Genomic DNA, 27359 nt, shown 5'->3' with positions numbered 1-27359 from the left:
CTATTTCCATTATGCTAGAAGTTGAAACATAGGAAGCCCAGAGCAGTTTTCATTACTTGACACAAACAGATAAGAGTATGTAGTTGATGACAGCTTAAAATAAAATCTCAGAATGTAAATACCTGTTTCAGTTGAATACATGCGTGACTTTAACCCTTGGAGCAGAGCTATGCAGTGAGAGAAAGGAAGACAAGGAACTAGATGGGTTTTTTTTTGGTCCTAGTGTTACACCTATACTACTTATAATGCACATTTGGAGTTCAGTGTGCAGAAGGGCAATGATTCCCTTTTGCCATCAGTGCTGTAGGTAATCTATTACATTAATGAACCAGCTAGGGTGAAATGCATGGGGAGTGATTATACTATGATACACAATGCAGTCAGCATGAAGCACTTTTGAGACCAATACATCAAAGTTTAATTCAGTAATATAATGAATTAGAACAAAATGAAAGATTCTGTACTCCAAGAAACACAGCACCCATAGCAAGCCCTTTTTTTATTTTTTTATTATTTTTTTCTTTTTTTCTGAAGGCTGTATAGAGAAACCAGAGTGCATTAAGGAATTTTTTTTATGAATAAAATTGCTACTTGGATCCAACTGAATACTGTGAATACTTTTCCTTGGGGTTCTTATCGAGGAGAGAGCAGTATTGAAGTGCTTTGCCTTTCTTCACTATTCCATAAAAGCAACTATTTAATTGGAGCATTCTCCATTGTGACTCCTGATTATGCTTTGTTCTAACCGAGATCTCTCTATGCCTGGAAGAGGAAGATGGCTTTGCCAGTCATTCTGAAGGCACTTTTCCTTCTTGTTAAGAATCAATACATAATATACACTGCCTTCTTTGAGGTTTCCAAGTGGCTGTCCCAGTGAAAGTGCGTATCTGTTTAAAATCAATATGTAAACCACTTTAAAATCCTTTGGTGAGCCTTCTATTTTAAAAGGGTCATAGGTTCTTTCTCCTATTATTGTTTCTATTCTGTCACTCCCAGTGCTGGAAAATGATGCTTTTGTAACTGAATTGATGAGGCTCAAATGGGACACAGTGGCAAGTGTGCTGCAAGTGCTGAAGCTGAGTTGTCTGTTGCACAAAGGGAATGATCTTGATTACCTGGTTCCATTTTCTTTGAAACAATAAAATGCAACTAAACTGGTAGCTTGGGGGGTTACTTTTAAAGAAACAGATATGCATTAATGGAAAGAGCAAAGAAATTTCAAAGTAGATGTGAATCTGTTCCTTGCAGATTTTACTTTTGCAAATGAACATATTGATCTTAAGTATATTAAATGTAAAATTCCAAGGCAAAGTCCAAGTTTCAGCTACTGGTTGCATGGTACTAAAAATGAGGAAACACTGACCCAAGTTTAGTTACACAGCATCCCTGACAAGGAAGCATGATATTTTATTGAAAAGCAGATTGGGAGGAATGAAATCAGTCACCCAGAAGAGTAAAATATAATGGGATTTCTGAAAACAGAGCAATGCTTAATCTCTAAGGAGAGTATGCATACATTCCTCTCACTTCATTTAGCTTCATGCATACATTCATACACAGGATGTGTAATTATTACAACACCTTATATAGTGACTGGATGCCTCTTAGTGTTTTTCAGTTTGCATTTTTAAAGGTCAGTGTAAAGGAATGCTGTCCCTTTCTCCCCGATGAATTCAGAAGTATGGATGTCTACTGGGAAATTCAAATGTATTGATGTACGCCTGTATGTAAAGAAAGGCATGCATTGTATAAAGCAGTAATGTAACCTGTTTTGTTTTGCTTTGTTTTGTTTTATTTTTGGTGATATGGAACATACTAAAGATGAATGACAACTGCACATTTCCAAAAAGAGGGCTGATTGAACCAAAGGTTCAAAGCTGTCTTTTTCCAAGAGGATTGTTACGAAACCAAAATAGGCAATTTCTCCCTATAATATGACAGTTCTAAAATTCCATTGTGAAATTATTATCAAATTGCAGTTGTAGCATGACTTATCTTCCATTTATCTGCTGTGTGTATTGGGTTTATGTGGCAAGACTGTGGTAGCAGGAGGCTGCAGGGGTGGTCTCTGTGAGAAGAGTCCGGAAGCTGTCCCATGTCAGATAAGGGCCAGTTCCAGCCATCTTGAAAAGGGACCCACTGCTGTCCAGAACAGAGCCAATAAGTGATGCTGTTTGCACCTCTGTGAGAGCATATTTAAGAAAGGGAAATAAATGCTGCAGAACAGCAGCTGGGAGAGAGAGAGGAGTGAGGAGTGAGAAACAGCCCTGCTGTCAGATCAGAAGGAGGGGGAGAAGGTGCTCCAGGTGCTGGAGCAGAAGTTCCCCTGTGGCCTGTGGAGAGGACCATGGTGGAGCATGTTGTCCCCCTGCAGTCCATGGTGTACCACAGCGGAGCAGATTTCTAAGCTGCAGCCCATGGAGGAGCTCATGGTAGAGCAGGTGGATCTGGCCTAAAGGAAGCTGCGGCCTGAGGAGAATCCCCGCAAGAGCAGACTCTGGGCCAGAGCTGTAGCCTGTGGAGAGGAGCTCATGCAGGAGCAGGGGATCTGGCAGGAGCTGCTGCCTGTGGGGGGACCCATGTTGGAGCAGTTTACTCCTGACGGATGGAACCTGTGGTACGGACCCATATTCGGAGCAGTTCTTGAAGAACTGCTGCCTGTGGGAAGCCCACGTAGGATCAGTTTGGGAATGATTGCATTCCATGGGAAGGACCCCACATTGGAGCAGAGGAAGAGAGTGACCATGAAGGAGTGACGGAGACGAAGTGCTATACGCTGACTGCAACCCCCATTCCCCATTCCCCTGCGCCACTCAGGGGGAGGATGTAGAAGAGGGTGGATGGGGGGAAGGTGTTTTTAGTTTGCTTTTAGTTTCTCACTGATCTAGCCTGTTGGGTAATAAATTATATTAATCTCCCTCTGCTGAGTCTGTTTTGCTCGTGACAATAATTGGTGAGTGATCTCCCTGTCCTTTGTGCATGTTGCAGGTAGCATTGGTTGCATCTACACAAGCAGGTATGCATTTTGAGGAGAATGGCTGTTTCCCAGCATAGGAGCTATTAGGCAGAAAAGAGAGTATCTTGTTTGAGGCCTGTGTAAGCCTTCAGGTTGGTGGTGCCATTTAAGGGCCAGCTCAGTGGGGCTTCCACTGAGCAGCATCAGTGGATTCTTCCCATTTAGGGAAGAATATTCTCCAGGGTCCTTCCAGTTGGCATGTGGAAAGTCAAAAAAATAAAAATAAAATTGGGAGGAAGTGAATGTTTTCCTCAGACTTTTCAGTGCTAGAAGCCAGACGGGAACCACTGAATGGAAGGAGCCAGAATGGAGCTGATGTTAGGGGAGAAGTGAAGGCACTTGGGGAGGAGGAGAAAGAAATATGAATACAGGAAAGTGCACACTCACTAGGGGGAAGAAAGAAAGAAAAACAAAACAAAACAAAACAAAACAAAACAAACAAACAAAAAAAAAAACAACCAAGAAAAACCAGAAACCCAAATAGGCTGAAGAGTGTGGGGTTATTGGCATTATGCTACCTTCTCCCAGATGGTGGCCTTTGTAATGCTACAGGAGTTGAGCGCAATGCTCTTTCTGTTCCCTTCTCTTCTCAGGGGAGTAGATTTGTCTTGCACCCCTCATCCTGCAGGCAATAGGGCAGCCTTGAAAGCTGCACAAGGGCCTCAGCGAGCTCAAATGCATACACGGCTTCCTCTGAAGTCGCTGGGAGCAGGGTGCAGTTGGGTTCTATTGAAATGTGAAGTGGTTTGTGTGGGGTTCATAAATACACTTGTCCTTGTGCTTCATTTGCATAAAAATTGCCTAGGTTTCAGAGATGAACTGCTAACAATGTAGTTATGATTGTGTCGTGGTTTAACCCGGCTTGCAGCTAAACACCACGCAGCCATTCCCTCACCCTCCCCCTCCCTCTCTGGGACGGGGGAGAGAAATGGAAAGTGAAGCCCGTGAGTTGAGATAAAGACAGTTTAATAAGACAGGAAAATAATAATAACAATAATAATAATAACAATAATAATAATAATAATAATACAAAGGTGATAATAGTACTACTACTACTACTATGTACAAACAAGTGATGCACAATGCAATTGCTCACCACCCGCTGACCGATGCCCAGCCTAACCCCGAGCAGTCCGGCCCCCTCCCCCGGCTAGCCACCCCTATATATTGTTTAGCATGACGTCAGATGGTATGGAATACCCCTTTGGCTAGTTTGGGTCACCTGTCCTGGGTCTGTCCCCTCCCAGCTCTTACTGCACCCCCAGCCTGCCTGTTGGCAGGACAGAGCAAGAAGCTGAGATGTCCTTGGCTTGGTATAAGCACTGCTCTGCAACAATTAAAACATCGGGGTGTTATCAGCACTCTTCTCATCCCGAGCCAAAACACAGCATTCCACCAGCTACTAGGAAGAAAATTCTGTTCTAACTGAAACCAGTACAGATTGACATAGTTTCCCTCTTTAAATGAAATAAGTTTTTAAAGGTTTTTGGTACTTTTGGCTATCTCTTCCCTTTCCTGTCCACTAGATGCACTGTATGCATAGTGGAGCTTCTGAAGAAGGCGAGTTAATTCCTTTTTCTCTAGTGGTGTTTGAAACACAGAAAAATAAAAGGCTACTTGTTTTGCAGGGGCATTGCTTAATCAGTAGTGTGTGTTCTGCCTATGACTGAAATTATTCCAAAATGTAGTTAAGATAGTCTATTTTTTGTTTGCTTCAGCCTGAAAGCACTGGGAATCTGGCTACAAAGTATTAAATTGGCTTTTTTTTTTTTTTAAGATGCTAAAAGGTGTGATGTCTCTTCAATGCCTTCAAGTAATACTTGATTTTGAAAATAAATAAGTAAATAAATCCAAGTTAACTGTTCTCTAAGGCTTTCCAATATCCTCCATCTTTTGTTTTGCAGATTGCAAGAAATATATTCCTTCTCTCTTGAGCAGTGCTGAATACACTGACGCTTAATAATAAGAAACATTTGTAATTTGACTGTTTGGGGAGTGAAGCTTGTTGAAGAGGTTTTCTAATAGAAAGTCATATGATTTGATTTTAAAATGTTTTTAAAAACAGTATTGGCTTTACTCACTCCCATGAAAAGCTTCAGATGCTTTAAAAAGAAAAAATAATAATAAAAAAGTTTTGCTGTACTGTAAATGTGCACCAATAATCTGCATTAGTGCAGCATCTCCCTCTGGTGTTCTGCACTGTACCGTATCTTATTTTCTTGAGGTGTTCAGATTTCTTTGCTATTACTTCCCCATTCCATAGTGTTCAGAATATCTGGGGATTTGCAACCTTAAGGATCAGGCTCTGTTTCCATTGGGTCCTGTGTTTTGGCGTATCAACATGCCAAACTACTCTAGGAATGAATGTAATGTGATGGCCTGTACTCTGGGTATCTATTTTGCATTCTTAGTAAGCAAAAGAGTACTTGAATGTGAAAAATTTTATTATCCTGGAAGAACCAGCTGTATTTTTATTCTTTTTTTTTTCCAGCCTGTAGTTTAAGCATATTCTCTAAATCTCTTGTAGTGTAGGCATGGTCTTAATGAGAAAATGAACTGTTGCTAAATAGCGCTTTCAGATGTCTTCTTGCTTCTGTCAAAGTTCATGCTGATGAAGAGACAGCTGATTTAGAGAAAAATCTTTCAATTTGAAAATAGTTGCTGGAAACCCTGATGTATTTATACCTGCCATGTTATATAGTGTCATGGAACAGGTTCTAAAGTAATGGTATGTGTGCATAGCAAACATAAAAAACGTAGCAAAAAAAAAAAAAGAAAAAAAAAAAAAGGTATGTGTCAGAGGAAACTAGCTTTCTGTAAATTAGAGCTCCATAAAAAGAACATGTATAATTTTTTTTTAAGTGTAACCAAATTACTGAAGCAATTGCAGTAAAAAATATCCCTATTAGACTGCATAAAACCAGTGTTTACTTTGTCCCTGAGATCCAGATGTGTTTGTAAAAAGAATTACATGATCAGCAGTACTTTTGCTGGGTTTTGAGTGTAGAAGTATGTGTTTACAAAATACATGTTTTACTCATACTTGTTTGGTTCCTCTAATGTGAAGCTGGAAGATACATAGTTCTTGTTTGTAGAAAACATTCACTCTTGATACAAAAATTAGAAGAAAAACTTGGGTAATTTTATTCTGAAACTTTATGTGAATTCTTGTTTGGTTTTGACTGATACTCCTGTCTGATGAACCATGCTTTGTGAGCTCTGGATTTTCTGGTACAAAAGACTAACTTAATGCCTTTTAATTTAGAAGGTTGGATTGGTACATTCTTTCAGCTGCTTCAGATGGGCCACATTCTGAGTCAGGAATTCAGCCTGCCTGGTGCTAGGTGTAGCTGGGAAGTAAGCAGTGTAGGGGAGAAAAAAATATATTACAGTATAGAAGTTTGCAATTAGTCATTGACTGCTGCATTTTTAATAGAAAACATATTTTAGCGATTTTTTTTTTAATCAGGTGCTCTATGGATGTGTATAGTTTTAAATCCCCACTGCAAGTTGGAGCAGAAGGCCAGTTGGCTAAAACAGCTGAAAAAATGGAACAGTGTGGATGTTTGCCCCTGGGAAGATGGAAACCATGGAAACGAGGTGCCCAATTTAACCAATGCTTTGCCTCGGGGTGAAAATGCTAACCAAGGTAAGCCTAAATATATGCACTGACTGCAACATATAACATCTATCTTATATACTCTAGCCTTGCAGAATTCAGCACTCTTTCCTGGGACTGGGACAAGTAACTTTCTTATTAAGGACAGACCAGCCAAATTTATTTTCACTAATACTTCCTTGCAGGAAGGATAAATTGTTTTTTTCATGCCGGGGCTGCGATGTTTTCAAAGCAAGTATTTGTGTTTAGTTAGGTCCTCTAGCTTTTCACTTGGTCCTTCTGAATACTTATTGCATGTAAATGGAATGTCCTTGAAGTATGTCAAAGTAAAAGCTTGTTTCTTTGCTTGACTACAATCTTGTGTCCCTTCTGGTATTGGGATTTTTATTTTGTTTGCAGTTACAAAGCCTTTGATACCTATTTAAAGAGAGATCAGTTGCAACTGCATTAAACTGAGTGGGTGAAAAAGTAAAGCAGCCATTTATAGGATCTGTTCTGTGTTGTGCAGTCTGCATTGCCAGGTTGGGGAGGGGGGGGGTGTAGAGGCAGCACTGCCTTCTTGGAGGTCTCTGTATATTCAGTATCATGCTTTCTAATAAAAAATGTGATTATTAAATCTGGCAGAAGCCTTGTCCAGTCCTCTCTAAACAAAGATTGCTACTGGGGAAAACACAAGACATTTCCCTTGAACAAAAACCCTCATAATCCTCAAAACCCTCAGTATTTTGATACATATTTCATACAATTATGATAAAGTTAAAATTAAATGTTGGGGAGGGAGGGGCAGATGTGAATTTAGATGGGTTTTACATTGGTCCTTTTTTTGTAAGATTACCTCCGAAGGAAATAGTTAGAGAGTTCCTTTATAAATCTCACAGCTAGCTGGGGCTAGAAGTTCATTCACCAAATAACTCCCTAAAGAGGTGGTTTTTGCTTTCTGGATTTCTTGAAGTTCAGCCCAACCTGGACAGGCTAGTGGCAACTTGGACATGACATTGACAGAGGGGTTTTGCCATGGATAGATGCCCAGTAAGGGTTATGCCACTCCCATGACCTCAGTGCACCTTGTTTTATCTACAGTATTTGTAGATGTTTATGACAAAAAATTAAACAAGTGCTCAAAGTTAACATCACTTTTCAAAGAGAAAGACTGAAAGTCACACAGAATCACAGAATGGCCGAGGTTGGAAGGGACCTCTGCAGATCATCTAGTCCAACCTCCCTGCCAATTAAGATCATGTAGAGCACATTGCGCAGGATGGCATGCAGTCAAGTTTTGAATATCTCCAGAGAAGGAGACTCCACAGCCTCTCTGGGCAACCTGTTCCAGTACTCTGTCACCCTCACAGTAAAGAAGTGCCCCCTCATATTCGGAACCTCCTGTGCTTCAGTTTGTGCCCGTTGCCTCTCGTCCTGTCTCTGGGCACAGCTGAAAAGAGACCGGCTCCATCCTCTTGACACCCTCCCCTCAAATATTTATATACATTAATGAGGTCTCCCCACAGTCTTCTCTTCCAGGCTAAACAGGCACAGTTCTCTCAGCCTGTCCTTGTATGACAGGAGTTCTAGTCCTCTAATCATCTTTGTAGCCATCCTCTGAACTCGCTCCAGTAGTTCTATGTCCCTCTTGCACTGGGGAGCCCAGAACTAGACACAATACTCCAGGTGTGGCCTCACCAGGGCTGAGTAGAGGGGGAGGATCACCTCCCTCGACCTGCTGGCAACACTCTTCCAAATACGGCTCAGGATACCGTTAGACAACTTGGCCACAAGGGCATATTGCTGACTCATGGTCAGCCTGCTATCCACCAGGACTCCGAGGTCCCTCTCTGCAGAGCTGCTCTCCAGCAGATCACCCCTCAACCTGTACTGGTGCTTGGAGTTATTCCTCCCCAGGTGCAGGACCTTGCACTTGCCCTTGTTGAACTTCACAAGGTTTCTATCGGCCAACCCTCCAGCCTGTTAAGATCCCTCTGAATGGCAGCACAGCCTTCTGGGGTATCAGCCACTCCTCCAAGCTTTGTGTCATCAGCAAACTTGCTGAATCATAGAATCATAGAATCATAGAATATCCTGAGTTGGAAGGGACCCTTAAGGATCATCAAGTCCAACTCTTGACACCGCACAGGTCTACCCAAAAGTTCAGACCATGTGCCTAAGTTCACAGTCCAATCTCTTCTTAAATTCAGACAGGCTCGGTGCAGTGACCACTTCCCTGGGGAGCCTGTTCCAGTGTGCAACCACCCTCTCTGTGAAGAACCCCCTCCTGACGCCCAGCCTAAATTTCCCCTGCCTCAGCTTAACCCCGTTCCCGCGGGTCCTGTCACTAGTGTTAATGGAGAAAAGGTCTCCTGCCTCTTGACAACCCCTTACGAGGAAGTTGTAGACTGTGATGAGGTCTCCCCTCAGCCTCCTCTTCTCCAGGCTGAACAGGCCCAGTGACCTCAGCCGTTCCTCGTACGTCTTCCCCTCAAGGCCTTTCACCATCTTCGTAGCCCTCCTCTGGACACTTTCCAACAGTTTCATGTCCTTTTTATACTGTGGTGCCCAGAACTGCACACAGTACTCGAGGTGACGCCGCACCAGCGCAGAGTAGAGCGGGACAATCACCTCCCTTGACCTACTAGCGATGCCGTGCTTGATGCACCCCAGGATACGATTGGCCCTCCTGGCTGCCAGGGCACACTGCTGGCTCATATTCAACTTGCTGTCTACCACGACCCCCAGATCCCTCTCTTCTAGGCTGCTCTCCAGCGTCTCATCGCCCAGTCTGTACATGCAGCCAGGGTTTCCCCGTCCCAGGTGCAGGACCTGGCACTTGCTCTTATTGAACTTCATGCGGTTGGTGATCGCCCAGCTCTCCAACCTGTCCAGATCCCTCTGCAAGGCCTTTACGCCCTCATTTGAGTCCACAACTCCTCCAAGTTTGGTGTCATCAGCAAACTTGCTCAAAATACCCTCTATTCCTACATCCAGGTCGTTTATAAAAATATTGAAAAGTACCGGCCCTAAAATGGAGCCTTGAGGGACCCCACTGGTGACCGCCCGCCAGCCTGACGCAGCTCCATTTACCATAACCCTTTGGGCCCTGCCCGTTAGCCAATTGCTCACCCATCGTATGATGTTTTTATTTAGCTGTATGGTGGACATTTTGTCCAGTAGGATCCTATGGGAAACCGTGTCAAAAGCCTTGCTGAAGTCCAAAAAAATCACATCAGCTGGTTTCCCTTGGTCCACCATACGGGTGATCTTATCATAAAAGGAAATCAGGTTAGTTAGGCAGGACCTACCCTTCACAAACCCATGCTGGCTGGGACCAATGACTGCTTTGTCCCCCAGGTGCGCCTCAATAAGTCCGAGAACCAACTTCTACATGATTTTACCAGGCACTGACGTGAGACTGACAGGCCTGTAATTGCTAGGGTCTTCTTTCTGACCCTTCTTGAAAATTGGCACAACATTTGCCAGCTTCCAGTCTACCGGGACCTCTCCAAATTCCCAGGATCGTTGAAAAATAATTGAAAGAGGTTCCGCGATGACGTCCGCCAGCTCTTTCAGCACCCGGGGATGAATCCCATCCGGACCCATGGACTTGTAGGGATCCAGGTGGAGTAGCAAATCCCACACACGTTCAGGGTCAGTTGGGAGTTTGTCATCCCCACCGTCCCGGTCCTCCAGCTCAGGGCACCCTGGGTCCCGAAGCCCATCATCGGCATTGAAGACAGAGGCAAAGAAGGCAGTAAGCGTCTATGCTTTGCCTATGTCATTGTCTGTGAGGAGACCTTCCCTATCAAGGAGCGGCCCTATGTATTCTTTAGTTCTCCTTTTTCCATTCACATATCTAAAAAAACCCTTTTTATTTTCTCTCACAGACACAGCCAGCTTCAACTCTAGCTGTGCTTTGGCCACTCGAACTTTCTCCCTACAAACACGAACAGCATCCCTGTATTCTTTCCATGACACCTGGCCCTCCTTCCAGTAGCGAAACACTCTCTGTTTCCGCCTAATCTCCATTAGAACGTTCCTGGTCAGCCACGCCGGCCTCCTGCCCCGCCTGCCTGACTTGCGATATTTTGGAATTGCCTTATCTTGTGCTTCTAGGAGGCATCGCTTAAAGAGTGACCAGCACTGGTGGACATCGAGGCCTTCAAGAGCAGTTTCCCAGGGGACCTTACTGACTAGTTCCCTGAGCAGCCTGAAGTCCGCTTTCCCCATATCTAGGGATGAGGTTTTGGTGGCACTTTTCCTTCTGTCACCATAAATTTTGAACTCAACCACTTCATGGTCGCTATGACCGAGGCGGCCACCAATCACCACATCTCCCACCAGACCCTCTCTGTTTTCTAGCAACAGTTCTAGGAGGGCACCTTTCCTAGTTGGCTCCGTTAGCACCTGCACCAAGAAGTTATCATCTAGGTGCTTCATGAACCTCCTGGACTTGCTCGTGTCAGCCGTGTGGCACTCCCAGTTAACGTCCGGCAAGTTGAAGTCCCCCATAAGGACAAGGGGAGTTAATCTCGAGGCCTCTCTTAGTTCTGCAAAGAATAATTTATCGGTGCTATCATCCTGGCCAGGCGGTCTGTAATAGACTCCCACAACGACATCCCCTTTATTCGTTCGTCCCTTGATCCTTACCCAGAGGCTCTCAACTTTGCCATCGCCGACCTGAAGTTCCACACAGTCCAGCCCCTGCTTCACATACATCGCCACCCCACCACCTCGCCTACCCTGCCTGTCCCTCCTGAAGAGCCTGTAACCATCTATCGCAACACCCCAGTCACAGGACTCATCCCACCAGGTTTCGCTTATGCCGATGATGTCGTAGTTGCGGGACTGGGCCAGGACTTCTAGCTCATCTATTTTATTCCTCATACTGCGTGCGTTTGTGTAAAAGCACTTCAGGTGCGTCTCCTTACACTCAGCACCTTGTGGATCTGACCAAAGGACCCCACTGGCACACAGCCCCTCTGATTCTAGCGTACCATCCCTTAGGTCTTCGCCGGCGCGCCTGGTTTTAGCCCCTTCCCCCTTCGACTCTAGTTTAAAGCCCTATCTATCAGCCCTGCCAACTCCTGACCAAAGATCCTTACCCCTCTCCGAGAGAGGCGCATCCCATCCGGTGCCATCAGGCCCGGTGTAGCGTAGACCTTCCCATGATCAAAGAAACCGAAATTCTGCCGGTCACACCAGTCTCGAAGCCACGAGTTTATGTGAACAGTATGTCTTTCAGCTTCGATCCCCCCTATCGGAAGGACAGAGGCAAACACCACCTGCGCCCCTGATCCTCTAAGTAGTTGCCCCAAATCCCTAAAGTCTCTTTTGATCGCCTTCGGACTTCTCGTTGCTACTTCATCGCTACCAGCCTGAAAGACCAGTAGCGGGTAGTAGTCAGTGGGCCGTACCAGGCGCTTGACTTTCTTGGCAAAGTCTCTCACCCGAGCCCCAGGGAGGCAACAGACTTCTCTGCGGGTTGGATCCGGTCGGCATATTGGTCCCTCTGTCCCTTTCAGAAGGGAGCCCCCCATAACAATAGCCCTTCTTTCTTTTTTGAAGGATGATGTGGCAATGCGACGTGTAGGTCGCATTGTCTTAGGCGCCCCCTCCAACTGGGACGGGTGTTTGTCTACTTTGTCATTTAGATTGTCTTGCTCTAGTCCTTCATATCGATTATTTAAGGGTAGATGAGAAGGTGAGGTGGGCAGAGAGAGGGCTCGCCTACCACCCCGAATAGGCACCTGCCTCCATTCCCCCCCTTGATCTAGGTCTCCTCCCGCTGCCTGGCCGGAGGAGGGAACCTCCGTCTTCTGCGTAACAGGAGACGCCTGTGCCGTGGCAGTCTCGTGAGCCTGCCTCAGAGAGGGTAGAGCGCACCTCCACCAGTCAATTTCCCTCTCTGATTCCCTGATGCTCCTGAGCCTGTTCACCTCCTCCCGGAGCTCCGCTACCTGGCTGAGCAGTTCTTCAACCTGGGCACACCTCCCACAGGCATACCCACCACTGCTGTCGGAGACCGACAGAAGGCTGGGGCACACTCTGCAGCCCAGGACCTGGACGGCTGCGTGTTTCCCCGAGCCCTCCGTCTGAGTAGCCACACTGGCGACCGTGGCTGGAGATGCCGCACGAGATGCGGAGGCCACGTTTTTCTGCCTGGTTGATACCGTGGTCAGGTTCTACGCAAGCAGGTTACAAGCACCGAAGGGAGAGGCAGCTGCAACAGAGCGACGATGGGCCCCCCGCTCGCCCTGCCCGCGCGAACTGCTGCGCAAACTGCCACGCCCTTCGACGTGCCATGCCCTGTTTGCCCGTCCTGTTCGCCGCGCTCCTGGTCGCTCGCGCTCCCTAGGGGCAACTTTTAAACAGCCTGAGAGGGGGCGCTGCTGGCTCCGCCCTCGCCTCGTCAGCCTCCCTCGCAAGGACAGCCGGGTCCCGGCGGCTCCCCCGAGTGGCCTCGATGCCAGACAAAAAGCCCTGCCCGCCTCGGTCCCCTGCTCCGCTGCAGAACACGTCTGCCCCGGAGCCGATTGCCTCAGCAAATGGCTCTAAAACGGTGGCAACGCCTGATTTAAATAGCCCGCCACTGACGTTGCTGGCTCCGCCCTCGCCTCGTCAGCCTCCCTTGCGAGGACAGCCGGGTCCCGGCGGCCCCCCCGAGTGGCCTCGATGCCGGACAAAAAGCCCTGCCCGCCTCGGTCCCCTGCTCCGCTGCAGAACACGTCTGCCCCGGAGCCGATCGCCTCAGCAAATGCCCAGGAACAGCTCCAGGATGAGCTGTTCCATCACCTTTCCAGGGATGGAGGTGAGGCTGACTGGCCAGTAGTTGCCTGGGTGCTCCTTCTTGCCCATTTTGAAGACTGGCATGACATTGGCTCTCTTCCTGTCCTCAGGCACCTCTCCTGTTCTCCACAACCTTTCAAAGATGATGGAGAGGGGCCTAGCAATAACATTGGCCAGCTCCCTCAGCACCTGTGGGTACATGCCATTGGGGCTCATGGATTTGTGGATGTCAGGTGTGCTTAGATGATCTCTGACCTGAGCCTCTTTGAAGAAGGGAAAGTCCTCCTTTCTCCGGACTTCCTCTCTTGTCTCCAGGGTCTGAGATTTCTGAGGGCTGGTCATAGCAGTAAAGACTGAAGCAAAAAAGGCATTCAGCAACTCTGCCTTCTCCATATAGTTTGTCACCAGAGTACCAGCCCCATTCAGCAGTGGGATGACATTTTCCCCAGTCTTCCTTTTTCTACTGATGTATTTGAAGAAGCCCTTCTTGTTGTCCTTGACATCCATTGCCAGATCTAATTCCAAATGGGCCTTGGCCTTCCTTGTCGCATCCCTGCATACACTGACAGCATCCCTATATTCCGTCCAAGTCGCCTGCCCCCTTTTCCACATGCTGTAAACTTCCTTCTTCTTTTTGAGCTTTGCCAGGAGCTTCCTGATCATCCACGCAGATCTCCTGTACCCTTTGCTTGCCTTCTTGCTCATAGGGACGCACCAATCTTGAGCTTGGAGGAAGTGATACTTGAATACTGACCATCTGTCTTGGACCCCCCCTCCTTCCATGGACCTAACTCATGGAATTCTTTCAAGTAGATCCCTGAAGAAGACAAAGTTTGCTCTCCTGAAGTTCAGGGTCGCAATCCTACTTTTTGCCCTGCTTCCTCCTCGCAAGATCCTGAACTCCACCATATCATGGTCATTGCGGCCAAGGCTGCTCACTGACCCTCACATCTCCAACTAATCCTTCCTCATTTGTTAATACAAGGTCTAGTAACACACCTTTCCTTGTTGGTCTTTGACCACCTGCGTCAAAAATTTGTCATCAGTGCACTGCAGGAACCTCCTGGACTATTTGTGCCCAGCTGTGTGGTCTTCCCAGCAGATATCAGGGAGGTTGAAATCTCCCATGAGAACCAGGGCTTGTGACTGAGAGGCTACTTGGAGCTGTCTGAAGAAGGCTTCATCCACCTCCTCTTCCTGATCAGGTGACCTGTAGCAAACACCCACAACAGCGTCAGCTGTGGTAGCCTGCCCTTTAATCCTTACCCATAAGCTCTCAACTCGCTCTTCATCCACCCCTAGGCAGAGCTCCACACATTCCAGTTGCTCTCTCACATAAAGAGCAACTCCACCACCTCGCTTTCCTGTCTGGTCTTTTCTAAAAAGCACGTAGCCTTCCATGACAGCATTCCAGTCATGTGAGCTATCCCACCATGTCTCCATGATTGCAATGAGATCATAGCCTTGCGACTGCACGCAGATCTCCAGTTCTTCCTGTTTGTTTCCCATACTACGCGCATTAGTATACAAGCATTTCAGGGAGCTGAAATGCTTATTTCTCATGCTGCGTGTGTATGTATAGAAACATTTGAGATGTTTTTCATTCAACTCAGCCCTTTGTGGGGCAGACTGAAGGGCCTCCCCAGCATGCAGTTCCTCAAAAATTGGTGTCCAGTCTCTCTGGTGGGCCTGGTTTTGTCCCTTTCCCCCTTCGAATCTAGTTTTAAAGCCCTGTTGATCAGCCCTGATAATTCCTGGACAAAAATCCTTTTCTCCCTCAGATAAAGGTGATCTCCATCAGGAGTCAGTAGGCTTGGTGTCATGTAGACCTTCCCATGATCAAGAAACTTGAAACTGTGTTGGTGGCATCAGCCTCGGAGCCATGTATTGATCAGATAGGTTCACCTGTTCCTTTCAGTATTGATCCCTGCTACTGGAAGGATGGAGGAAAGCACTACCTGTGTACCTGATCCTTCAACCAGTTGCCCCAAAGCCCTAAATTCCCTTTTGATTGCTCTTTGGCTTCTCTTTGCCATCTCATCACTGCCAACTTGAAAAAACAATAAAGGGTAATAATCAGAGGGATTATTACCAGACGAGTGACTGTCTGAATGATGTCTCATACCCCTGCCCCAGGGACAGCAGACTTCCTTATGGGTCAAGTCTGAACAACAAATCGGGCCCTCTGTTCCCTTCAGAAGGGAACTATATGACCTATGACTATAACTGTTCTTTTTTTCTTGGTGGAGGTTGTTGTTATGTGGGACATAGGTTGACTTGCCCTGGGCAACTCCCTCAATATAGATGGACCTTTATCCACATTGTCATTTGATTTCCTATACAGTTCCAGAACCTCATTCCTGTTGTATAGGGGCACCTGGGAAGGTGAGGTAGGCAGCTGCTGAGGTCACCTGCTACGCCAAACAGGATCCTGCTTCTACTCCCCCCTGTCTCTTAGATCCCTTCTGTCTGCGTTCTGGCAAGGGGGTAGGGGAACTTTTGTTTCTTGAGCAGTGGCTATGGCTGGCTGAGGACCCTGCTGCAGGGATGGCAGAGCTCTACCTCACCAGTCAATCTCCTTCTCTGACTCCCTGATGCTCCTCAGCCTGCCCACCTCCTCCCAAAGCTCTGCCACCAGACAAAGCAGTTCTTCAACCTGGGCACACCTCCCAGAGCTGTGCTCTCTACTGTCATCCTGTAGTGGCATAAGAGTAGGGCACACCCAGCAGCCTGACACCTCGGTGGCAGCATGTTCCCCCTGGAGTTCTGTCTGGGAGGCTGCATCAGCTGTGGTGGGTGTGTGCTGAGCTCTGTGAGGCCGCTGTCTTCTGCTGGGTGGATACTATCGCTCCATAGTCAACCTGGCCAAGCTTCAGCACCCTCCCTGCATGCCCTGCCTGAACACACTGCCACACCACTCCCTGACTGACAAGCCCTGTTTGCCTGCTCTGTTAGCCACACTCTTGGTTGCTCGCGCTCCTTAGGGGCTGCCTTTGTATGACAGAGGAGGGACACTCCTGTCTCCACCCAAGCCTCATCAGCCACCCTCGTGAGGGCTGCCGGGTCCTGGCGGCTCCCTCATCTGCCTTGAAGGGGCCTCGATGTAGGGAAACCCCTGCAGAACACGTCTGACCCAGAGTTCTTCATACGCTGTTCATCCATCCCTTGTCCTTGCAGCTCTGGGTCTCAGAAATAGAGAAGTTGGGAATGTTTGAGTAGCTGTGCCATATACTTTCTAGTTTGTTCTCAGGAGAGCTGTCAGATATCCTTCATCTTTAGCTGTTCCCTTTGCAAAGCCCTGTTTAGCATTAGTCTTGCTGTTCCATAGATCTCTTTTTGAATGCAGAGTGAATGGTGCACACTTTGTCTAGCCTGTTCAGTAATAGGATGTGAAATGTCATCTGCAGCCTGCTTCTTGCAGAAGGGGGATAAGACAGGCTGCCATCAGTTGGGGGTCATGAGTAGGAAGAAGACAAGAATGCTGTGAATGACTTATTCACATATGAATGAGTAAAAGCTGATGAAGCTTTCTGAACTTCTGAAAATGACAGATTCATCGAACAGGCCCCATCGGACGGTGTTCACTCGAGCCATTGAGGCATGCGATCTTCACTGGCAGGACAGCCACTTACAGCACATTATCAGCAGTAACCTATACACCAACTACTGTTACCATGACGACACTGAAAACTCACTCTTTGACTCTCATGGGTGGCCCCTCTGGCATGGTAAGTGGCTAAACTTTAAAGAGGTTTCTGTGACTTGCCACTTTGTTTAGTTTCTATGGCATTATTTTAGGGGGCATGGTGGGGAGATGAATGAGAAGCCTGGCAAAAAGAACAGAGGGTCCCTTGAAATGCTGGTTTCAGAAGTAGTCCTTTAATTCTCTTTTGCACAGTTTTAACCTTTGGAGTTAACCTAGCAAAACAGGCCATTGCAGACATGGAAGCGTTGCTATTCAATTATTTTCTCCATTTTAGAACATGTTCCTACAGCCTGTGCGAGGGTGGATGCATTACGATCTCATGGATATCCAAGAGAAGCACTGAGGCTGGCAATAGCTATTGTTAATACACTAAGAAGGCAGCAGCAGAAACAGCTAGAAATGTTCCAGGCTCAGAAGAAAGGTAAATGTGGGGAAGAGAGGAGGGCAAAGGACATGACAAGATGACGATAACATTTGGAACTTTGCATAAGAAAACTGTTTTTGAAACTATAAAGTCAATGAGGCGTCTTTAACTCTCCATTGCAAATGATCATAGTGGTAATGTAACGTGTAAGTGAATCAGTAAGAAGTCAGTGTGAATAATCCTTTTTGTTAATATTACTTGTTTCTGCATGTCATGTATAGCACATGATATTTGTTAGTAAGACAAAGATCTACTTTTTTTTTTTAATTACATATCAGTTGATTCCTAAACAGCAACAACATCAAAAAACAAAACAAAACAAAACAAAAACACCCAGCCCTATCCTCCTGAGCAATCAGTTCAACAGTGTGGCTGTTTCATTTTGTAGCCCCACACATTTAGGTAAGAAGCAGGCTTTCTAGCATTTTAAAGCTTTGCAATAATGCATGTGGTTACTAAGGAAGGTGATACCCCATAAATGAGAGTGAGTAGAGGCATCTTCAAGTTAGTGCGTAGTAGGTAGAGAAGCAGAGCATCCATAATAGCTTGTATACAATTTTTACATGATCAGCCATAATGAGACTGATCTCCCATAGTTCAGTAGCATATACATGTTTAGGAGAAAAAAGTTGGGGGTTGGAGTCAAAGGAGAGCTAGTGCCATAAGCCTGTTAGTAAAAAATGGGATCAGGGGAATCTATAACCTTTACCAAATACATACTTTCTTCAATTCATTGTGCTAAAGGATTTTTTTCATGTTCCAACTGATCTATGGGTGAGGGCTACAAAGCAAAGTATCCAACAAAGTATGTTTGTCGACTGAAATTTTAGAATGCCAAAATTAAGGTGATTCAATTAAAAGACAATTTTTTTTTTGCGTACTACATTTAATGTTTTTGTTCTTTTTATTTTTTTAAAGGAGTTGTCATCCTGAGTTTATCATTTCATTAATATTTAGATGCAAAATAAGCTCATGTTTTATTTGGGATAATGGAACATATTTTAGAGTATTTTCATTTATTTCAGTGCCATCAGATTCACTTAAAACGTACAAAATGGCACTACATCTTTTGAGCCAGGAAACAGATGTGGATACATTACAAAAAAAAAAAAAAGTCAAAAAGTCAAAAAGTCTTTGCTGTCATTTTTCAGCAGATGTTCTCAGAAGATTTCCTGGTAGCGAGTAAGAGATTTCAAAAAAAAATAAAATCACTACATTTGAAACTGTTGACCCATAATGTGCTTTGCAAGTGTTTGAATGGCGTTTTGCCTTCATTCTTTTTTTTTTTTTTTTTCTTCCTCTTTTAAGTAATAAAGTGGCTAACTAAAGAGTGGCTAATATGCACTCTTTCCCTCCCTCCTCCCTCCATCTTTTCTAACATAGAACTTCTCCACAAAGGAGTAACCTCAATAACGAATCTTGAAGGTTTGGTGGGACACCCTTTGGATCCAATTGGCACCCTCTTCAGTAGCCTGATGGAAGCCTGCAAAGTGGATGAAGAGAGCTTCCATGGATTCTCAGACTTCACAGGTAAGGCTGTGCAAAGGAAGATATCTTTTACATGTCTTCAGTAACCAGAGGCATTTTTCTACCTTTCCATTCTAAATTAACTTCAAAGCCAGTGTTCTCATAGTATAAGAACTCACATTTGCCTTCCCTAAGAAAACATGAGGGAGAAAAAATGTTTAAAGGAAAATTTTTAAAGCACTTCCAAAATTACCAGTTATTTATTCTTGAAGAAAATTCTGTATTTTGAGCCTGAAATAAAAGCAAATAAGTCTTTATAGTAGCAACCCTCTCCACAGATATTACTCTGTCCTTTTTCTGAGACATTTCAGAAGATCACAAAAATCACAGAATTATATCCTGCTTAGAGCAGGATCTGCTGCAGCAGATCGCCCAGGACTGTGTCTATTTGGGTTTTGAATAACTCCAAGAATGAAGACTTTACAACCTCTCTTGGCAACCTCTTCCAGTGTTCTACATTCACAGTAAAAAATTCTTTTCTTATGTTCAAATGGAAATGTGTGTTTCAGTTTGTGCCCATTGCCTCTTTTCCTGTCACAGGTTACCACTGAGAAGAGTCTGGCTCAGCCTTCTTTACACTCTCCTATCATATATTTATACATATTGGTAAGATATTCCTGAGCCTTCTCTTTTCCAGGCCAAACAGTCCCGGTTGTCCCAATCTCTGATCATATAGAGATGCTCTAGTCCCTTACTCATCTTTGTGACCCCTCACTGGATTGGCTCCAGTATGTCCATATACCGGGGAGCCCAGAACTGAACACAGCACTCCATATGTGTCTCACCAGTGCTGAACAGAGGGGAAGGATCAACTCCCTCGACCTGCTGGCAACACTCCTCCTAATGCATCCCAGGGTGTTCATAGAATCATAGAAGCATAGAAGCATAGAATGGTCTGGGTTGGAAGGGACCTCAAGGATCACCTAGTTCCAACCCCCCTGCCATAGGCAGGGATGCCACCCACTAGATCAGGTTCCTAAGGGCCTCATCTAACCTAGTCTTAAACACCGCCAGGGATGGGGCATCCACAGCCTGTCTGGGCAACCTGTTCCAGTGCCTCGCCACCCTCTGAGTGAAAAATTTCTTTCCAAGCTCTAATGTAAATCTTCCCTCTTTTAGTTTAAAACCATTCCCCCTTGTCCTATCATTATCTACCTGAGTAAAGAGTCCTTCTGCATCCCTTTTATAAGACCCCTTTAAGTACTGAAAGGTTGTGATGAGATCATCCTGGAGCCTTCTCTTCTGTAGGCTGAACAGCCCCAGCTCTCAGCCTTTCTTCATAGGAGAGGTGCTCCAGCCCCTTGATCATCTTTGTGGCCCTCCTCTGGACCCGCTCTAACACGTCTACATCTTTCTTGTACTGGGGGCTCCACACCTAGATGCAGTACTCCAAGTGGGGCCTCACAAGGGCTGAGTAGAGGGGGACAATAACGTCCCTTGACTTGCTGGCCACTCCTCTGTTGATGCAGCCCAGGATGCAGTTAGCCTTCTGGGCTGCAAACACGCACTCATGTCGAACTTTTCATCCATCAAGTCCTTCTCCACAGGGCTGCTCTCAATGAGTTCTTCTCCTAGTCTGTACTCACGTCTGGGATTGCCCCAACCCAGGTGCATCACCCTGCATTTAGACTTGTTGAACCTCATTAGGTTCACGTGGCCCCACTTCTCAAGCCTGTCCAGGTCCCTTTGGGTGGTGTCCCTTCCTTCTGTCATATCAACCCCACCACTCAGCTTGGTGTCATCTTCAAATTTGTTGAGGGTGCACTCGATCCTACTGTTTATGTCATTGATAATGATATTAAACAGTACCAGTCCCAGGACAGACTCCTGCGGTACACCACTTGTCACTGGCCTCCACCTGGACATAGATCCACTGACCACTACTCTCTGGGTGCGACCTTCAAGCCAATTCCTTACCCACCGAATAGTCAGACAGAGCGAAATACACCTAAACTTCTCTGGATTTTCTCTGATTTGTATACTTAAGCACCAGGCTCCTGGAAAAGGAGAGAGAACTTACATTTCTAATCTCTCTTGCAATAATTTCAGGTCTTACTAGTTGCAACAGGAGTTTAAAAGTGCCACACAAAATTTGAGTTGCTGGTGCCTCTGTCAGTTTTCCATAGTTGGAGCTTCAGCTATTGTTGCTGTACGCGCACTTCAGTGCATAGCTCCACTACTCTTAGAGCATCTGTTGCCGTGAAGTATTTCACATTTTTTTGTTCATTGGACACCACAGGTGAAGGCAAAGAATGGCAAATCATGCAATCATAGAATGGTTTGGGTTGGAAGGGACCTTAAAGATCATCTAGTTCCAGCCCAAACCAACTGGTCCTAAGACAGACCAATGAAGGACACTACTCGTTACCAGCCTCCACCTGGACATAGAGCCATTGACTACAACTCTTGAAGGGTGCGGCCTTCAAGCCAACTCCTTATCCACTGAATGGTCCACCCATCAAGTCCATATCTCTCCATTTTGGAGTTCAGGATGTCATGTGGGACTGTGTCAAAGGCCTTGCAGAAGTCCAGGTAGAAGACACTGGTCAATCTTCCCTTGTCAACTGCTGCAGTCACTCCATCATAGAAGGCCACCAGATTGGTCAGGCATGATTTACCCTTGCTGAAACCACGCTGGCTATCTCGGATAGACCTGTTTGTCTTGCATGTGCCTCGACACTGCTTCCAGGAGGATCTTTTCCACGATCTTCCCAGGCACAGAGGTGAGGCTCACCAGTCTGTAGTTCCCCAGGTTGTTTTTTCTACCCTTTTTAAAAATGGGAGTGATGTTTCTTTTTTTCCTGTCACCAGGGACTTCACCTGACAGCCAGGACTTTTCAAATATGATTGAGAGAGATTTGGCAACTACTTCAGCAAATTCTTTTAGGACCCTGGGTGTTATTGTACATCTTAGCTGCACATGCACATAATACTTCAAATAGATGATAAAACACATGATAACATACGTGGCCTACAGAGAATATGAATTGGAAAACAGTGTTTCAGAATTGATGCATGATTTAGGTCAGGATGTTTATGCCCATTTTAATTTCAGTATTTGCTTTCCAGGAGCTTAAGTGATTCATTCCTTATTCTCAGTCTGTTTCCACCTCTGCAGTAGTTTCTCTAGAAACTAGACTCTCTCTAACCCTCCTAGGGGGTGGGCAAAAAAGTGAGAAAAGAAACATCACCAGGGCAGCTGACCTAAACCAACCAAAGGGATATTCCATACCATATGATGTCACACTCAGCAATACAAGGTGGAAACAGGAAGAAGAGGGGAGGGGTGGGCTCTCGTCGTGAAAATGCCGGTCCTCCACCGGAACACCGGCTACGTGCGTTGAGGCCCTGCTTCAAGGACGTGGTCAAGCATCGCTCATTTGTGGGAAGCAGAGAGTAATTTCTTTCGTCCGCACTTCCACATAACCTTTATTTGTTTTGTTTTTTCCCTTTCCCCCTCCCTTTTCCCCTTTCCCCTTTTTTTCCCCCCTTTAGTTAAACTGTTTAGTTAATAATAATCTTTCCTTAATAATTATTATTTTTTTCCCTTTAATTAAATTATCCTTACCTCAACCCATGAGTTGTTCTTTCCTTTACTTCTTCCCCTCCTCATCTAAGGAGGGGGAGTGAGAGAGCAGTTGTGGTGTTTACCTGCCTGGTGCAGCAGAGACTCCCGGCGCACAAAGCGCTGTTTGCTTACCTCTATTCCTTTAATAAATTGCAAACGTTGATTATAGTCCTATTTTGAAGACTGAGCCATTTATAACAATGGGCATCACATTTGCTAGCTGCCAGTCGACTGGGACCTCCCCCATAGCCAGGCCTGTTGATAAATGATGGAAAGCGGCTTGGCCAGCTCCTCTGCCAGTTCAATCAGTATCTTTGGGTGGATCCCATCTGGCCCCATCTACTTGCGAACATCCAAGTGCCGTAGCAGGTCGCCAGCCATTTCCTCATGGATAGTGAGGGCCACATTCTGCTCCCATCCCCTTCCACCAGTTCAGGGTACTGGTGTAGTGGGTTTACGTGGCAAGGTTTTGGTAGCAGGGGGCCATAGGGGTGGTTTCTGTGAGAAAGATCTAGAAGCTGCCCCATGTTTGGGAAGGGCCCCATTGTTTTCCAGAGCTGAGCCAATAAGCGATGTTGTTTTGCGCCTCTGTGAGAGCATATTTAAGAAAGGGAAAAAAAATGCTGTGCCACACAGCAGCCGGGAGAGTGAAGGTGTTTACCTGCCTAGCACAGTAAAACCACCAGAAGCATTTTGTCATATGGTGTATCTGTGAAGTACCAAATGAATCAATGGTACTTTTTAAAGCAATTTATGGCTTGGTCTGTATGGAATTTATAAGTAATTTTTACTGGAAGTAATAATTCTTGTTTCAGTAAAATTCAGAAGCATTATACTTGTTTATCATAAATGCAACTGTAACAATTAAATAAAAAATCCTGAAAAGAGCCCTAGCAAACAGAGGACGCTTAAATGTTGTGGAGTTATCAGGCCTACTGTACTTGCACAATCTTGATAACTTCATCTGAAATCTATGCAGAGGTATAAACACCTTCCCTTTCCACTTATACAACATCAAGGCTTTAAGGAGATACATAAATGGTTCAGAAAAGAAACACCCAAAAATTGAAATGCATCTTCCAATTTTTGCCTTATTAACATAAAACTGGAGAAAAACTGCCTGTCTCTAAATCATAGTTTAAAGATGAAAACTTTTATTTTTACTTGAGTGTATTTTTATTTTTATTTTTATTTTTATTTTTATTTTTATTTTTATTTTTATTTTATTATTTTTATTTTATTATTTTTATAATTACTTTGTGTATTTCTCCCTTGTGGAATTAGATAGTTTACATTGGATCTTTGGATTTTGAAATTAAGCTAGTAATTTAAATAAATTTAAACAAATGATAAATAAATAAATAAAATAAATAAATAAATAAAATAAATAAATTTAAACAAATTAGTGATATGGTTTAGTGGAGGACTTGTTAGTGTTAGGTCAGAGGTTGGACTCGATGATCTTGAGGTCTCTTCCAACCTAGAAATTCTGTGATTCTGTGAATACTGACAGAGGTAGCATTTGTAAATATGGCATTATAAGTAGATTATGGATTAGAATGACTTGCTGATGTGTTGTTCTTTGTGTCACCCTTTACAGAGAACATGGGGCAATGCAAATCTCTGGAGTACCATCACCTGCCTGCACACAAATTCTTAGAAGAAGGAGAATCTTATTTAACGCTGGCTGTGGAAGTAGCATTGATAGGGCTGGGACAACAACGAATAATGCCAGATGGCTTGTACGCACAAGAGAAGGTTTGTCGAAATGAGGAGCAGCTCATTTCTAAGCTACAGGAAATTGAATTGGATGATATTCTGGTGAAGATTTTTCGAAAACAAGCAGTCTTCTTATTAGAAGGTAGCTCACTATAGATGCTAACTGTTTCTTTAAACTGTCTTCACTTATAGAAGCCCACAGAACTAGTATTTTTTGTTCTTTCACTTTGTTCTTTAAATTTTTTGTTTGATATAATCTCCGTATCCTAACTGTACAGCCCAGGCTCACAATTAAATATTATAGACATCAGTTATCAGCAGTTCTCAAGTAGCAGAATTCTAAATGTCACTTGTATCCTGAAAAAGGACTGGCAGCTTTGTAAATGTATGAAGATTTTTACCTCTTTTCTCAATTAATGAGCTCAGAAAATTCACTTAGAATTACTGGGACAGAACTACAACATTTTATTTGTAGCAATTAGGAAAATGACTTGCCTCTGAAGTTTGAATCGTACATGACGATTGAAATACATGATCAAATATTGAGGCTTAAGGCCTGATCTTATGACTAAATTGTGACTAAGTTATCTGTTTGGGAATCATTGTAGTGGATTGCAATAAAATCTGTGGGGAAATAAAGAGCATGCCTTTGCCTTAGCTTTTAAAAAGGCTTAACATGTAGCACTTAAGCCTCATGTTCAGAAAGTAGCCTCATGGCCTCATGGGTTCTGAGGTTATCTTTCTAGCTTTTTTTTTTTTGTTGTTGTTGTTGTTGTTTGTTGTTTTTTTTTAATGGAAGAAAAAATTTTAAAGGAACTAATTCGCCAAAGGCATGGTTTTGTTTTGAGTGCCTGCTCAAGGGATGGTGTGGAGTACAGTACTGCTCTAGGTGAGTTGTGAAGACTGTTACACAGCAGTCATGCTTTGTTTTCTTTCTGTAAGACATTTGTCTTTTAAAACTTCTTTAATGGAAGAGATGCAGTATGTTGTTTAGGGTTCTCAGCTGTGAGTCACTGTTGTTGCCCAGATCCTTAAAGACTGGCACCTACTGATGGCACCATTTGAAACTGCAGAGAAGCTGCACCATAGGGAGAGTTTCCATTATGGTATGACTGCTGCTTTATGGCCTTTGGACAAGAACACCAGCTAACTGGATCCAGCTATTAACCACCACCAGACAGGAATCCTATGGATTATAATTTGCTGCATTTCTTGACTGAGGAAAAGGCAGGATTTCTCTCAAGTGTTCACTGATACTTATAGTTTACTATAAGGTAATCTTAGTAGGAAGTCTGCTAAAATAAGTACCTATGAAATTACCGTAGTGAGCAGTGTGCAGTGTCTTGCATTACTGTTTGCTGAGAAATCTAGCTTTCCTGCAATAGCTTCAGTTTATGCCAGGTTAGGCAGAAATTGCCAGCTCACATGGAAGAAAAACTGTGCAGTGACTGAAGATCCTAATCATATCAATTGTGTTTTTATAGTTATAGTCCTGTAGGTATAAAAACAAAAAACAAAACAAAAGACAATATTAAGCTGATTTTTATGCTGTTAATGCAGATTAATGCATGTTGTATGTAGCTACCACTTGATTGAGTGGGAAAGCAGAATGGTAAGACTGTTGCAAGAACTGTTTTAATTTTTTGCTTGACTGCTAAGTTAATGTCAGAATATGTTTTTATATAAATGCTTTGTCCTGTACTCCTCATGTCCTAACTGAGTTTCTGACTGAATCACCAATTGACAAACATACATGAAATGGCTTCTTTCATTGAAACAATGCTAGATAGTTTTCAATGGCTTTCAAATTCATTTCAAATGATTAGACATTTTGTCACCTACTAAATCTTCACTGACATTTCCTTTGTAATTGGTCTTCAGAAATGCACACCTATGGAACTCATTTTTTTTTTCATGCACTATGATTTTTATCTTTTCATCTTGTGCTAAGGCACCCTTCAGAAAAACATTGCTGAAACAACTGTGCTGGTCTAAGTTAAAGTTGTTACCATCTACATCTCATGTAGTTCCTGAGGAGGGGCAGTGGAGAGGGAAGTGTCAGTCTTTCCTTCCTGGCAACAGATGACAGGATGCATGGGAGCAGCACATAGCTGCGCAAGGGGAGGTTCAGACTGGACACCAGGAAAAATTTCTTTACTGTGAGGGTGGTCAAACAGTGGAACAGTCTTCCTAGAGAGGTGGTCGATGCACCCCATGCCTGTCAGTGTTCAGTAGGCATTTGGACAATGCCCTTAATAATATGCGTTAATCTTTGATTAGCCCTGAAGTAGTTAAGCAGTTGGACTAGATGATCTTTGAAGGTCCCTTCTAACTATTCTATTCTATTCTATTCTATTCTATTCTATTCTATTCTATTCTATTCTATTCTATTCTTTGTAGCAGAAGTGGCTACATAAATTGTGCAAGTACTCCTCATCCACTCCAGCGTAGGGTCAGACACAGTTTGTACTGCTGCTTCTGGAAGCTGTTTAAATGATATATGCTATTCTGCATTGAAGTAGTGTGCTCACACAGTAATTTGTCCATACAAGCATGGTGGGTTGAAATCTCTAGTAGAGGAGAAATCAAAATTCTCTTCTCTTGCAGTAACTTCTGGGGGTGCTGGCTGCTATATGTGCAGTCATTTTCCAATAATACTTAATGTACAATTCTTATTCTGTCTTGCAACATTTTATGCTTGAACTTCTGGCTGCTGAAGTCAAAAACTGCTTGACACAGTTTTCCTGTTAACAGGAATAACAGCCTCAAGGTTGCAGGAGAAATGTAAAATGGGGTTTGTAGTTACCGAACATTCAGAACTCAGCAAGGAAATAATTGCATTTAAATTTTTTTTAATCATCATTTCTGCTGTCAGTCCTGACACTGCAGTGCTGAAATTGAAATACTGCACTGCGTGCAAAGTTTGCTGTCCCAACAGTGGGGATAGTTTCCCTACAACAAATATCATTTTTAAGATCATGTGGCAGTAATGGACTAGTAAAACAA

The 27359-nt window shown here is 44.3% G+C and overlaps 1 protein-coding gene across 4 annotated transcripts in view; it reads left to right on the top strand.

Annotated features, from left to right (window-relative positions):
• Positions 1–27359, top strand: part of LOC311426260 (zinc finger SWIM domain-containing protein 6-like) — a 269097-nt gene that overhangs the window by 154745 nt on the left and 86993 nt on the right. For 2 of the 4 annotated variants that reach the window (XM_084502493.1, XM_084502490.1), the window contains exons 5-9: positions 6486–6665; positions 16961–17137; positions 17390–17536; positions 18923–19069; positions 24235–24495. In XM_084502493.1, coding sequence (XP_084358619.1) covers positions 6486–6665; positions 16961–17137; positions 17390–17536; positions 18923–19069; positions 24235–24495 — 912 coding nt within the window. The remainder of the gene's footprint in view (positions 1–6485; positions 6666–16960; positions 17138–17389; positions 17537–18922; positions 19070–24234; positions 24496–27359) is intronic. The other 2 variants (XM_084502492.1, XM_084502491.1) reach the window with 2 other exon arrangements.

This window comes from Aythya ferina (assembly GCF_964211825.1).
Source record: "Aythya ferina genome assembly, chromosome: W".
Classification (NCBI taxonomy): Eukaryota; Metazoa; Chordata; class Aves; order Anseriformes; family Anatidae; genus Aythya; species Aythya ferina.
This window is presented reverse-complemented; position numbering and strand designations above follow the sequence as displayed.